The sequence below is a fragment of the Arvicanthis niloticus genome, chromosome 3, assembly GCF_011762505.2.
Source record: "Arvicanthis niloticus isolate mArvNil1 chromosome 3, mArvNil1.pat.X, whole genome shotgun sequence".
NCBI lineage: Eukaryota > Metazoa > Chordata > Mammalia > Rodentia > Muridae > Arvicanthis > Arvicanthis niloticus.
The window spans coordinates 134,525,248-134,540,418 of record NC_047660.1 but is presented as its reverse complement, the minus strand read 5'-3'; the positions used below and the strand labels follow the sequence as shown (position 1 = coordinate 134,540,418).

The following is a 15,171-nucleotide window of genomic DNA, read 5'->3' as shown; positions in this document are numbered from 1 at the left end:
TGCTTTCAGGTCAGATTGAGCTGTGATCCTTTGGGTTCTCGGTCCAAAGCACATGGTGTCATCTTCAGTGGGGACTTACTTTGGGAGGCAACCAAGGGCAGCAGCAATACCCTATGTTTTGTAAGTTTTTGGACAACTCTGATCAACAGTTCAATCATATGTGTGTATATATATATATGTATATATATATATATATATATATATATATATATATATATTCATTCTTGTGTATATTATATGTAACTTTATATACATAGGTAAGAATATGATTTCTTACAACTTTTTCAGATATCCTTACTGTTATTTTACTTTCTTCTTTGCTTTGCTTCTTATATATTTATCTTTTCTCTGATTCCTAATTAAAATCCCCCTCAACATGTTTCTTATTTCCGTCTTAAAATCACTTATACCTTACTATTCTCTCTACTGCCCACCTGCCTACCACCCCTGCTCTGGTCGCATTTTGCCTTCCTAGTTTCTGCAGTTACTCTGCACTCAGTTCATATTTACTGGAGCTAGGAGCTACACATGAGAGAGAATATTTGTCTTTCTGGGTCTAGGTTATCTCAGTAAATTTGATCTTTTCTACATTTATCCATTTACCTGTAAATTTCATGATTTCATTTTTCTTTATTCATGAATTCATTCCATATTTACAAAATTACCGTGTTTATATTATACATTCATTAGTTGAAAGACATTTAGATTGTTCGTATCTATTGTGAGTAGAGCAGCACTGAACATGGCTGTGCATGTGTTCCGTGGGGAATAGGAAATAGGCTGTTGAGTCCTTTGGGAATTTGCTCAGAAGTGGTATCCTTGGATCATCTGGAAAATTCATGGTTCACTTTTTGAGGGTTTCCACAGTAACTTCCAGAATGGCTGGATCAGTGTGCAGTCCCACTGACAGTGAATGAGACTGGATCAATGTGCAGTCCCACTGACAGTGAGTGAGAGGTTCTCTTTCCTCCACTACCTCTCTAGCATTTGTTGTCAGTTATTTTGTTGATCTTCACCATTCTGACTTGGGTAAGATGACATCTCTGTGATATTGTCACTTGCATTTCCTTAATTGTTAAAAACAATGAACATTTTTGAATTATTTCTTAGCCATTTTAATTTTTTCTTTTGAGAACTCTGTTCACATCCCATACCTGTTTTTTTGAATGGATGCGTTGTTTGGGTTTTTTTTTTTTTTTTTGACTAATTTTTTTTTTATTTCTTTCTGGATATTAATCCTCTGTACATCTGGCAAATATCATCTTCCTTTTGTTGGCTTTCTCTTCACTCAGTTGATTGTTCTCTAGCTTTAAAGAGCTTTTTAATTTTATGAGATCCCAGGTGTCAGCTCTTGTCCTCAATTTCTGGATAAATGGGGTCCTATTCAAGTACTCCATTCCTGTACCTATACCGTGTAGAGTGTTGCTTATATTTTTCTTCTAGCAGATTCAGTGTTTGAAATTTCATGTTCATGTAGAGTTAGTTTTTGTACAAGGTAATAGGTACAGGTTTAATTTCATTCTCAAAGAAGTTTTTTAATTCCACATAATCCCAGAAATACTACTTTTAAAGTTAAAATTTTACCACACAAGTAGAAAGTTTTTGCTGAGTAGGCAGATAGAAGAGAAATCCCAGTCAGTTGGAACCTAACTATTAGTTCCACATCTTACCACTTGATTAACAAACAAAGCAGTGAAGCACACACTGTAGAGATAGTTGCTGGCCTCTTTCATTGCAAGCTTCATTTACAGAGTTATGGAGAAGTAGGAGTGGTTACAGAGAAGAAAAAGTTCAGGTTGATCCCTAGCCCTGAAATCATTAAAAAAAAAAAAAAAAAAAAAAAAAAAAATGGATACAGTGTTATATGCTGGTAGCATGAAGATCAGAAAGTCATAGTCATCTTGGACTATGTAGTGAGTTGGAAGGCAGTCTGAGCTCTGTGAAAACAGGAGACACTGTCTCAAAAACGAGTCACTTTAAACTGCATGATTAAACATTTCCCATATAGCTCTTTATGTGACTACATTAGTCATTGCTTATAACTTTTGAGTAATTATCCAAATTTTTAAAAGTCTGAGTCCTTCTCCCCCATTTCTATGTAAAGACATACCTTTTATACATTGAGACAAATTTCTAATTATTCTCTTTGTCCTTTATCTTGGTAGGGAAAATAAACTCAAATCTTTAACAATTTTAACATTAAGGACTATAAATTATATATATGAACTATAGACCTATACATATATACTATACATAGACTATATACATAGACTATACATATAGTCTACAGACTATAGGTCTGTAGTTCACATAATTTATAATATAGCAGAAAATTCTGCTTTTTATCTTAGAAAAGACTTAAGACATACACTTTTAAATATTTTTCTGTATTTCAAGTACAACTAGGGATAGAGGATTATCTCAGCAGCTAAGAGGATTTGCTGCTCTTTCAGAGGACCTGCCTTCATTTCCTAGCATTCACACTGGGAGGCTCACAAAAGCCTTGTCACTCTATCTCCAGGGAATCTAGTGTCTCTGCCCTCAGCAGTCACCTACACTGACATGCACATCTCCGCCCCCCCCCCCCCACACACACACAGTGAAAACAATAAAAAATCAATTCCTTAAATATAGCAATTGAATTTTGTACTGGTAACATCTACTTTTTATTATAAAAAAAGAAACCTATGGAGAATTAGCAGTGCATTTTATAGTAACTGCGGGTTTTTGTGTATAAACATTCCCTATTCAAACAGGGTGTATCAGTGAAGTAGGATGGGGACAAGATATGTTTGACTAACTTAAGTCAGTCTTCAGATGGTGTGCATGTAATAATATATTCTTGATGGTGCTTTTGCACTGTCATCAGACTGCCCAGAGTCTGATTCTCACTTGGCACACTCGGATGCTCCAGCTTCGTGTGACCTAGATAGGAAACATATGGAGGGGTGTGTGTGTGTATTTTTAGCATGTTAAGCTTTCAGCCTAGGGGCAAGATATACAGACCACTTGAGGAAGTAAAAAGATTATCTCTGTATAAGAGCAGTGTGGGTGATCTAAGGTTTTTATTAAAATATATTAAATTTTCAGCTTCTTTAATAATGGATTTTGTATGGAAAACAAATATTTTCTGAGAAAGATCAGAAGTTTTGCTTGTTGGCAGATGTTTGTATTTTTCATTGCTAGGCCAAATGACACTAAGTTTGAGCAGTGCTCCCTAAATTGACTCCCTTGCTGAAACATGGCAGTTCATAATAATTGCCTGTGATTCAATGCTCCCAAGCTTTCAGGAGTGTTCAGATCACGGTAAAGAAAAAACAAAACCATATTTCTTGCTCTTATGTTCCTCAGATTTTCTAAAACCAATTTCCTAAAGTCATTTTATATCCTGACTTCAGCAAACCTGTAAGTGAGACAGGAACCTTCACATTAGTCAGCAGCTAAGATTTATTCACGAGGCAGCTCTCTAACATCAGCCACGTCCACAGTGTGGCCTCATAGCTTCATAGTTACATTTCAGATAGAGGTAACTGAGATGGCTTTCTCACAGTTTTCTGTCGATATGATAGTAGTTGTCTAGCATGTGTCAGCTCCCTTGGGTTTAATCTCCCCTGGATGGAAGGAAGGGAGGATGGAGAGGAGAGAGAGAGGGGAGACAGAAAGAAGTCAGTTCCCCTATGCCAGGGCCAGAGAGCTGGTGCAGCTGTGAAGGGTGCAGCTTCTGTGACTAACATTTCATTGTACATCAGTTTGTTATGTGGCATTTCATTCCCATGCAGCTGCAGACTGTCTGGAATCCTCTCCTTACTCTGTTATTTAGAATATTTTCCCTTAAGTCACCACTGTGCCTGTAACAGCAGACACTGCCAGCATTTCTTTGTCTTTTTAGACAAATGCGCATAGAGATTATCTGCTATTCAGCTGTGTTGATTTAATAAAAATGGTCCCCATTGGTTCACAGGGAGTGGGGGCACTATTAGGTGGGGCCTTGTTAAAGTGGATGTGCCCTTGTTAGAGGAAGTATGTCATGGTGGATGGTCTTTAGCGTTCAGAAGCCCAAGCTAGGCCCAGTGTCACTCTCTTTTCCTGTTGCCTGTCAATCCAGATGTAGAAAACTCAGCTTCTTCTCCAGCACAATGTCTGTCTTCACTGACTTAGTTCCTGCCATAAAGATAATGGACTAAACCTCTGAACCTGTAAGCCAGCTCCAATCAAATGTTTCTCTGTATAAGAGTTGCTGTGATTATGGTGTCTCTTCACAGTAGTAGAAACCCTAAGACATCAGCCTAGAGATACCATATGACCCAGCATGTGTGCCCTAAGTACTTGTTCAGGAGAGATGAAACACATCCACACAAAAAAATTCAGTGTTTATAGCAGTATCATTCACAATGATTCAAACTGGAAATGACCCAAATAACCATACACTTCTGAAGAATGCATCAGACATGTGTCATGAATATTCTCAGCCACTGGAAAAGGATAGTGTTGTACACCACTCATGAAATTTCAGAACATTGTGCAAGGTCTTAATAAAACACTCCATACTGTGTGATTCCATTCATATGACAGTCAAAACACAGGCAGTTTTTTGAAGAGAGTAGTGTTTATGGAGAGATGAAAGGCCATTCCTGTTTGGAGTGATAACATTGTCTAAGATTGTAGTATAAATGCTACAAATGTGTAAGCATGCTGTGTAACAAACTATAGCACAGTAAAACTGTTCTACTTGGAGGAAACAAAGATGGCTTCAGATTTCCTTAAGTAACATAGCAAAGTCTGTACTTGTCAGCAGCTGCAGAGTAGGGCAGCCAGTGCTGGAACCAGTGTGAAAGCTAATTGTAGCTCCAGCAAGGGTGCTTTTTCCAGAAAACTTCAATATATAATTCCTTAGAGCACTGGTTCTCAACCTTCCTAATGTCATGACCATTTAATACAGTTCCTCATGTTGTAGTGACCCCCCAACCATAAAACTATGTTCGTCACTACTTCATAACTGTAATTTTGCTACTGTTAGGAATTGTAATGTAAATATCTGTGTTTTCCAATGGTCTTGGGGCACTCTTGTGAAAGGGATGTGACCCTTTCACATTGAGAAACAATGCCTTAGTGGAGCATTCATTGCAATGCAGTGCTGCCCTTGATAAGAGGGACTCAGCACTGAACAAGCTGAGTGCATCATCATTTTTCTTTTGCCAATAAACCTGTTCTAGTCATGTGGTATCTTGCTTAGTGGGGTTCTTGACATTTCAGCTTATCAGGCCAAAGCCTGGAAAGCCTCCACAATAATTTCTTCAGCACTTGAAGTCACCACATCCATTTTGCTTGCTTCACTCTCTTTTTACCTCCTGCTGGTATGCTGGTTCTGTTATCTCAGGTTTAATGCCATAGCTTGCAAGGGAATTGCCTTTACAATCAATAAGTAAATGAGCAAACTAGAAGTATAATTCTGCAAATGTTTTTCTGAGCTTGTATTCTGCTGCATTTTCAAGAATGTAAAGTAACTGTACCACAGCTAGTACAGCAGAAACCACAGTTCCCAGAGACATAAAGGAACATTTTGTGAATGAACTTTACTCATTTCTCATGCTCAATATCAAGGAGCTGGGAATCTCTGCCTTGAATAAATACTGTAACAGTGGTTTGTTTTTGTTTTCCTAACTTCGGATCTCACTAAATCACTCTTGCAAAACAACCCCGTCTGATCATGTTTTGTTCTTAGTTAAGATTGTTTCTGTATTATATTTAAGAAACAGTAAACTCGTCATCTGTGCTCAGCCATTCAGAAGTTTGCTCTTGTACATTTAACTTCATGTCCAGCCTACTCTGTCCCTTCATGCTTTTGTGTATACTGTTCCATCAGCAATGTGTTGCCTCTGCTTTTTTTTTATGAATTTATTTATACAGTGATTGAACTTCTATAGAACCTCATATGGTCACAAATGGTAATTATCAAAAACTGCATTTGTCAGTCAAACACTTTGCTGTTTGAAGGATTCTTTACCTCCTTAAATCCAAGTTCCTTCCTAAATTACTGAATTACTGCTTTCTTTTACTAGAAAAAAAAATGTTGGAATATGAAAAAATAGGCGTTGAGCTCAAAAAAGGGTAGAGAAGGGATAGATTGATTCCACGACTGACTTATTTAAGAAAGTTGGTTTCTTTGAGCTTTGGTTTACTCAAGATAACAGCTATTCTAAATGATTGATCAGAGGTGCCTTAGCAAGCAGTGAACTATTCCTTAATTGTAACTGTCTGACGGTGTAAGTACAACTCTTGGAATGGACACAGGTCCTCCCTTACACTCTTGAGTCACTTTCTTACTGTGTAGTTGTTCTTTGAGATTCCAGAAGAGCACACCCTTCCCTCCTGTTCTTACTGTGCATACATAATACCTGGAGGATGTCCTGACTGCATGTCCCTGGTCTCACTAAGGACTCCTCTGACTGACTGCTTTGGTGCACAGCTTGGTTCACTCCTACTTTCTTTGCGTTTCTGTTTTCCTCCCTGTCTTTGTATATTTCTACCCTGTGTGTAATAAACCAATCCCTCCATTTTTTAGAATTTTCAGAAAAAAAAAATATAAAATTCCCAAAGTGTATACAGGTTTTTTGAGTTGTCAGAGTTCTACATTAGATTGAGAAGCAAAATTTATCTACATGGTTTTAGCAGCCTGGTTTATCAAAAAATTCTTTTTCTGATATTGGTTCTGTTTTCCTGGGTAGCATAAACAAATGAAAGACTATTATAGCTGGGCACCACACACACACACACACACACACACACACACACACACACACACACACACACGATGAACTACACACCTCAGGCCTCCACACTGACTTGCTAGTGTACCCCTCTGCCTCCAATAGTGCCCTCACTATCAATTAGAGCTCCTGAGGGAGATGCGTGAGCCTGTTAATTTGACCACTACCCAAATTACTGCAGTTTGGCCCTGCTTGCACTTCTAGAACTGTAGCCACCAGCAGCTACAGGAACCAGGTTCACCTGAGAGGAAGCCTGGGAATGAAAGGGGAATGGAGGGCAAGAAGAGATGAGGCCAAGACAAAGTTCTCTGATCAAGGCCCCAAGTTTAATATTTTGCTTTCACATATAAAGGGGAAGCCCCACCCCCTAGAGTCTCTTCTCAGTTTAGCCCAGGGGCTGGGCAAGGAGATAGTAGCCAGAAGGTGTCAAGGCAAGCTCAGCAGGCGGTCCATTCTTCTTAGGCTCCTGTAACAGACTGCAGGGTGCCAAGGCCAGCAATGAAATGGCTCCTCCTAGGTCCTTCTGTTGTTTGGTCTATTGTGGTAAATGGCTCACAGGCCTGCTCAGGCCTTCCCCCCCTTAATTTTTTAAGGTGACAGTGCCAATATCTGGATGGGGCACAATATTTCATCTCGTCTAAGGTCTAGAGTGGCCGGGAGACCGTGCCTGGCTTAGGTTGGCATTTATATTACTCCTGTATTACCCATCATTGAGAAAAACATACATAGCATAATGATGTATGCCTCTGTCTTAGGTTTATAGGAGCTCAAAACACTTTTACCCATCATTGACTAACCAGCCATCATTGGCACACTCTTTAGACCCAGACCACATTCCGACCAAAGGACCTATGGGCATGTGCTAGATGCAATTCTTCATAGTGATGTGTAACTGCCATGATGAATAGCTGAGCTTGCTGAGAGCGATGCTGTGTGGGGGCAATCAATCTGTTTAAAATACAAGGTTCAAAGGTTAAAAGCAATATGATTATCCAAGCAATGTAGAACATAAGGTTGGAAGTGGAAGTATTTCAGTATCTAATCCAACTGCTAGTTAGGAGGGATCAGACACAAAGTCTGGCCACTAGATATATAGTGGGTGGCTTTAAGTAATGATCAAAAATACTCTCCAGTAAGAGTGGAGATTATATGTCAAGTTAAATCAGCTGGTTGATAAAGATTTTAAGCCATCTTTATCATTAGAATAATAATTATTAGACTCAAGATCTGTGTCTACTTGACAGACCAGTCTTTCAGGCAGCCATCAGGCTCCATTCTCTTTTTCTGAAAACTGTAGACTGACCCACGACCACAAATTAAAACAGGATTGGGACCACACCAAGTATTAGTTAAGAGGTCTCTCCACAAGACCCTGGCAAATGAGTTGGAAGTAACTGGATGCCAGTGGCAATCCGCTGCAGACTGGCCTTTAGCATCAGTTTGCAGAAAATTTAAAACAAATAAGACAAAGGCAAGGTGTGCTTTTGGTGACCTTGTGGGGTATAATTCCCCCTTTCTAGTTTAAAAGAGCCATTTTTTTTTTTTTTTTTTTTTTTTAGAATTACTTGTAAAACCAGGGAAGAAGCACCATTAGCTGCTTTTTCCATACTCAGAGAGTTATGAAGATATTATTTTAAAGTTTCATAATCTCTTTTTTACAATTTCTTGTCCTTGAGGATAATAAGGAAATATCAGTAATATTAAATTGTCAACAAAACATCTCAAATATTTGACTGTAGTCAAATAACTGTAATAGCCAGTTCCATTATCTATCTTAGTCTGAAATGGAACACCAAGCACAGGAAAATAATATAGGCAATAATTATATTTTTAGTTTCTTCTCTTGTTAAAGTAGTTGCAACTAAAAAGCCTAAAAGGTGTCAAGTCACATGTACATATTTTAATTTTTTAAAATAAAAAATGAGTAATACCATTATGAAAAAATTGAAGATATTGATTGAGAACAAGTTTTTGCAATTTAACTTACACACTTTTTAGAAATGCCAAATTGTTGTCTTAAGCTATTACTCTTTTGATGTTGTAAAGAATAAGATTGTATGGCCAATTATTATTGAAAGGCCTATAACATGTCCAGTATATAAATCTGCTCTGGCATTGCCCTGGGGTTCAGGCAATCCAAAGAGCTTTTACATGCCTTATAAAGTTAAGAAACAGTACATGTTTCTTAAATTAAGCTGTATTTTTATAAATAAAATTTGAGAATTAGCTATATCTAAAGAAAGGAACAATTTTAAGCAATTATAAATCATGAGCTATATACTGGCTATGAATATAACAGTGGCTACAACACATAATTTAATTATTTGTGTTGAAGCAAGGAAACGTGATTTAATTACATATACTGTCTTCTCAATAGATGAGGCATGTGTAAATATAGCAAATATAGCAAACATCTTTTCTATGGGCTGCATGCATAGTAGATTTTAGAAAATATAAAAGCATGCATAGAGAAAAATTGTAACAAATGATCATCAGATTTGTCTAAAAAGTTTGCCATGTAATAGGCCAAATATCATTATTTATTAATAACCAATTTAGTTGCTATTTGGAATAAGGAAGAAACCTTTTATCCAAAATGGTTTTTAGGATTCTATCTTATAATCTTGTATTAATACAATAATAATTTTATAATAGGATGTTTTAAACTTTACTTGTAGATGAAGAAAGATCAATCCACATTAATGGTTTCTTTTGTCAAAGGGCTGCTGTGGGCATGTGAGTAGTAATAACACAAACAGCCAACAATTTATCATAGTCTATATAATTTATGTGTTGATAACTAACAGCTTACTCTATTTTCAGCAAAGCTATCTCTCCTTTATAGTTAATTGTCAAGGGGAATTAGGACTTTTATCCCCTTGAGAATATCAAATAGAGGTTCAAATTTTCCTATGGTAAGCTTAAGATAAGGTTTTAGCCAATTAATATCTCTTAACAACTTTTAAAAATCATTAAACGCAAATAAAAAATAAAAGCAAACCATTTTCTTTTTGCATGTATACTTCCAAGCCAGAATAGGGCACTAGATCCCACCACAAATGGTTGTGAGCCACCATGTGTTTGCTGGGAATTCAATTCTTATATTTTTAGTTATGAGTCTAGCCTTTAATGGCTGGCTGAGCCATCTCTCTAGCCCCAACTATCTATTTTTATTGGAATTTTCTGTGCCACAGTCTGTTTAGGATATAACTGAGGTCTCAAATATTGAAAAGATATTACCTTTGAATCTTTTCTAGAGCAACAAGTACTCCAAAAATTTTAAAGCTCGTTATATTGGAGCAAAGGCTTGCAGAAAAACTCCTTTAGAGAAATCCGCCAATAAAGTATCATACAATGAGTAATATATACTAATTATTTAAACTCTTCATTTTTTGTATTAAAACAACAAATATATATATATATATATATATATATATATATATATATATATATATATTATAAAGCAGTTAACCATTTTTTGAGGCAAACATTTCTAACAATATTGCTTCATGGGCTCTGAAAAATTCTAAATAAATTTACTGACTGCAAACTTCCCACCTTTACCAGAAATGTAAAGGAATGGTATAAAAACATCTTTTAGATCTATAATAATTCTATATGTGTTTACTGGAATGGCAGCTGGAGTAGGCAAGTCAGGCTGTATAAATCTTAAGTTTGAACTTTGTTTTGGATTAATTCAATAACTAATCTTTTTTAGCTGAGTGAGAATATCAGATATAAGCCAAGCTGAAGGCAACCTTGTCCTCTAAATATTGTTACATACATTAGAGGAACCAAAAGCATCTCATTTTTAACAACTTTGGAAGGAAGCGGATACAAAGGAACCAAAACAAATTGAACATTTTGTTGTTGTTGTTGTTGTTAGCAGGTACAGTTACAAGGTCATGGAGGGAAGTAGGCATAATTTTAATGTCTCTAGCATAACCATAATTCTGGACCCACAGACTGTTGTAAAAGTCTTTGGGTCTTAGAATTACCTCTCCTCCTCAGCAGGAAACACCATTCTAGGAGCTGTTCATGAAGACCCAGGACAAAAGGAACATTTGGCACCTAAGCTTCTGCTGAGCTCAGTCTGCAATGTCTTAATTCAAATGTAAATGTTCTTAATCTCAGCCCATTTTCTGAGGCCTGGCCTTTTTTGTAGGCCTGTACCGTGCTGCAATTTTTTTTTTAACTTTAATATAACTCTATGTACTGTATCTTTTCTCTATAAACATGGGCAAATCAAAAAATCTCAAACTCATGATTAACCTACCAACTGTAGCCAATGGAATATTGGCAGTTTAACTTTGTTTTTAAGCTTCTTTTGTAACATTAGAGTATAACCATAATTTTGAGAAACAAAACCAATTTTTAATGATGTAAGCAATCTATTTTCTCTAAAATCAACACCAAGTAATTACCTTTATGTTACAAAGTTGCTGCCAATTTTTATATATGAATGCATGATAGTGCAGCTTTAAATATCTCACTAAAGAGACATTGTTTTTAAATCTTATCTTTATATATCTGGTTTCTGAATGACTCTAACCCTGAGTTATCAATCTTAAGCCAACCTTTTGTTACCAAGGTTGTAAATTTTTAATCATATCCATTAACCAGGACATGTAGAACATATTTATACCTTAAAACCAATTAGAAACAAAAATAAAGTGACAACACATCTTATATATTTAAACCAAAAAAAAAAAATTGTTTTCTCTAGCTGTAATTTTAAGATAAAAGCACCTTGTCACAAAGATTTTTCTATGACAAACAACTCTTAGCTTCCTTATAAATTCTAAAAACCTGCCAGTCCCTTTAAAAGCAGCTTATACAGACAGTCAACTGTTAGAAAGGCTTTTCCAGCTCAGCTCAACTCTTAGCTACAGGTGTTAAGCAAACTTATCAACTGCTGCTCTGCATATTAAAACTGCCTTTGAAAACCAAGTAAATTAGACCAAGGGTTGGATCAAGCAATTTTAACAATCTTTTGAACATTAAACATAGAACACCACAAAACATAGACCACCAATCATTCAGACAACTAAACAAGAAACACACAATTGAGACACATGGACATAGGTAGGCCAAGGACAAACAACAAAGAAGGCAGATTATGGATGCTACTCAGTGCTCTGCCCTTTTTTAGTTTTCAAATTCTTTTAAACCCTGCTCCTCCTGCCTGAGGCAGCTCTTGGGCTTGCCGAATATTCTCCTATCCCCAACTCACTGTCACCTCCCTAGCTGAGCTTGCATCAGGTCAATGCTCACTCAAATCTAGACCCGTATCCACCTTAAACACACTTCCTGTAAACACAGCCATAACTTATCTAGCATCAGTGCTGTTCCTTGTTTACCTAGTGCTCCGGATACTCTGCTTTTTCTTCCATTTTCCATGGAGGTCCACCAAGACAGTGTTCCTCTGCTGGTCTTCTGTTCTCAGGTTCCATGGGTGGGCACCATTCTGTAGCCACCGGCGGCTACGGGAACCGGGTTCACCTGAGAGGAAGCCTGGGAATGAAAGGGGAATGGAGGGCGAGAAGAGATGAGGCCAAGACAAAGTTCTCTGATCAAGGCCCCAAGTTTAATATTTTGCTTTCACATATAAAGGGGAAGCCTCACCCCCCAGAGTCTAGCCTAGGGGCTGGGTAAGGAGATAGTAGCCAGAAGGTGTCAAGGCAAGCTCAGCAGGTGGTCCATTCTTCTTAGCTCCTGTAACAGATTGCAGGGTGTCAAGGCCCACAATGCAATGCCTCCTCATAGGTCCTTCTGTTGTTTGGTCTATTGTGGTAAATGGCTCACAGGCCTGCTCAGACCTGGGGGAAGGGCACATGGAACTGTGGCCACTCTCACCTGATTATTGAGTACAGAGGTCACATGTTTGTTGCACAGAGAAAGAACTGCTTGCTGTCAAAGTCTCTTCTATGCGTGACACTGTCCTGTCTCTCCTGTCCACTCACTGTGACCTCTCCTGTTACCTGCCCCTCTTCTTGTCCCCAGGATGCTGATATTTTCATCAGGACATATAAGAGACTGGGTGAATATTTGTTGGATGGTTGAATGTTTTCTATACTGACAATTTCTCAAGTGTTTTCAAGTCCAATTGGACAGAACCAACTTTGGTCTAACCTCTTAATTGTGTCTGTTAGTCCACCTACAATAAGCAGGAGTGAAATGGATTGACTCACTATGCAGCATTTATTTATGTGACACTCAGTTAATTATAAGTTCTCTGCTTATTAAAAGTACCTGAAAATGTCATTTTAAAGTGGATTTTGCTTTCAAAATTTTCACAAGGGTTTAACTCTTTACAGTAATCCTGTAGCATAGTTGTCAGCTCTGGGAGAAGGGGAGAAAGTTTAATTATAAATATACCTTGAAGTATGTATTCTAAAAGTTAGAGAGTATTTTATGAAATTGTAAGGAAAGGACTGGGTCTGATCAGGTTACACATTTCTGAATGTACAGCTTACAATGTACAGCAGGGTTTGTTCTTTCTGACGGTCGCTCATGAGTTCCTTCTGAATGGCACAGTAAAGAGTAAGGATAAATGTTCAATATGTAAACACTGTAAGGTTTTCACTTTACTAAATCTTAATTGTACTACAGCACATCTATGTTTTCTTGTCCCTAGGCAGTTATTTGGCAGAAAAGTAGAGTTCCAGATCACAGGACGGCTCTGATGTCGGTTCTGGGAACTGCTGTCATGGGCAACATGAAATCTGTGGAGCAGCACTGTGAAGAATCTCAGGTACACAGCAACACTCGCCTTTCACAACCCTCACTCATGATGAGGTGGTCAGTAAGAAGTGCTGTAAGGCAAACAGCAGAATGCAAAGGCAACCTTCCTGGCCCTGGTTACCGTTTTATTTATGTTGTGGTATTTTTTAATTGATTTTTAATTTTGGATCTTCTCTTTATATTATAGAAAAAAAGGAGTAGATCTTGTTTATCCTTTATTTATTTCTCTTTCTGATTGTGAAGATATACTCAAGTGGCCTTTTTGGTCTTTCAGCTTTAGATAGAGCCATTTGGCTCTGTGTACTGCCAGATGATGCTACTTCACTTAACTTGCTTCTCCTTCCTAATTTCATCAGCTCTGTGTGTGTGGGGGGGTGGGTGGGTGGGTGGGTGGGTGTGTACACATATAAATACTTATACACATACATTGTTCTTGGCATTGAACCTGGGGCCTGGTATGTGCGACAGTCACTATTAACACTGAGCTATGTTCCGAGTTCTTCTCCCACCCCCACCCCCATTTTTATTTTTCAGTTATGTCATGCTATGTTGCCCAGCATAGGTTTGAACTCTGTAGCATTGAACTTACAGTTCTCCTACCTCGTACTCTTAGGATCTGGGGTTGCAGGCTTGGGCTGCCAGCCTTGGCTTTAACATATTTTATATGTAGTTTCCTTTCTCAGAGCTTAGGGTCTAACCTAGTACCTCACACCAGTGGCGGCCCTTCTGCCACTGGGCTCTGTTCCCAGCCCTGTGGGCTTTTATTATATGTTTATGTGCTTGTTTGTTTCCATCTTTGCTCTAAACATTAATTATAAAGACCCAATTAATTCTAAGTTTAGATGGAATACAGTTATAACTCTCTCCTTTCTCTGTCTCTCTCACCCATCCTCCTATTTCTCACTGTTACCCTCTTCCTTCCTGTGTGTTCTGTAGATCATACTATGTCCTTCTATCTTCAGACTCCTTTGTTGATTACTTTACATAAAAAGGCAAGTTCAGCTTCCAAGAGTATTTTATGTGAATGCGGTTTTATAGCTCCTTAGATTGTGTGTGTGTGTGTGTGTGTGTACGTGTGTGTGTGTTCAAAAGCTTGAATCTTGCTAAAGATAAAGTTTTGTTTTGCTTAGATGGTCTTGTTACTCTAAATCTCCGGTTCTCTCTCCCTGTTTTTCTTTTGTCCCAGACTTCTGATTCTCTGTCTTTTTGCTCTGAAAAGTTAAATTGGAAATATGTGTTTGTGCCTGCTATTGATTGTCAGGTTCATGCTGAGTGATCCTTACTTGCCTGTCTATCATCTGTTTATCCATCCCCCTACCCATCCTCTATCCATCCATCTCCATCAGCTCCACCTGGGATCTTCTTTTTTCTTGCCATCTTTTATTTTAATTTCAAAGACAAAGTTAAATTAATTGTAATCAATTTGTGATATATTGTCACTATGTAGTTTCTTTAGGCAAGAAGCCTTTTATTTGTTGCTATTTGTCTGATCACTTTCAGCCTGCTGGCTCTCTAGTGTTACAATGCTTGTGATAGGTCAGTTGGAATAGTCAGGGCAAATCTATATTGTCCTTGGTTCCCTTATTTTCCTGAGACTTGGTTGTTTGTGTGTTGCTTGTATTCTAGGTACTCCGGGCATCCTGATATGATCTTTAGGCTA

General features: G+C 37.7%; 1 protein-coding gene and 1 long non-coding RNA gene across 5 annotated transcripts in view; one reads left to right on the top strand and one right to left on the bottom strand.

The window, feature by feature from the left end:
• The window catches only part of Pms1 (PMS1 homolog 1, mismatch repair system component), a 95,016-nt gene that overhangs the window by 56,633 nt on the left and 23,212 nt on the right, over positions 1-15,171 (top strand). For all 4 annotated transcript variants that reach the window (XM_034498848.2, XM_076931943.1, XM_076931944.1 and 1 more), the window contains one exon: positions 13,405-13,521. In XM_034498848.2, coding sequence (XP_034354739.1) covers positions 13,405-13,521 — 117 coding nt within the window. The remainder of the gene's footprint in view (positions 1-13,404; positions 13,522-15,171) is intronic.
• On the bottom strand, positions 7,389-12,277 carry LOC143441634 (uncharacterized). Its single transcript, XR_013109201.1, has 2 exons — positions 12,128-12,277; positions 7,389-7,715 (listed from the first exon to the last, which is right to left on the bottom strand). It is a non-coding gene; the product is annotated as an uncharacterized LOC143441634 (long non-coding RNA).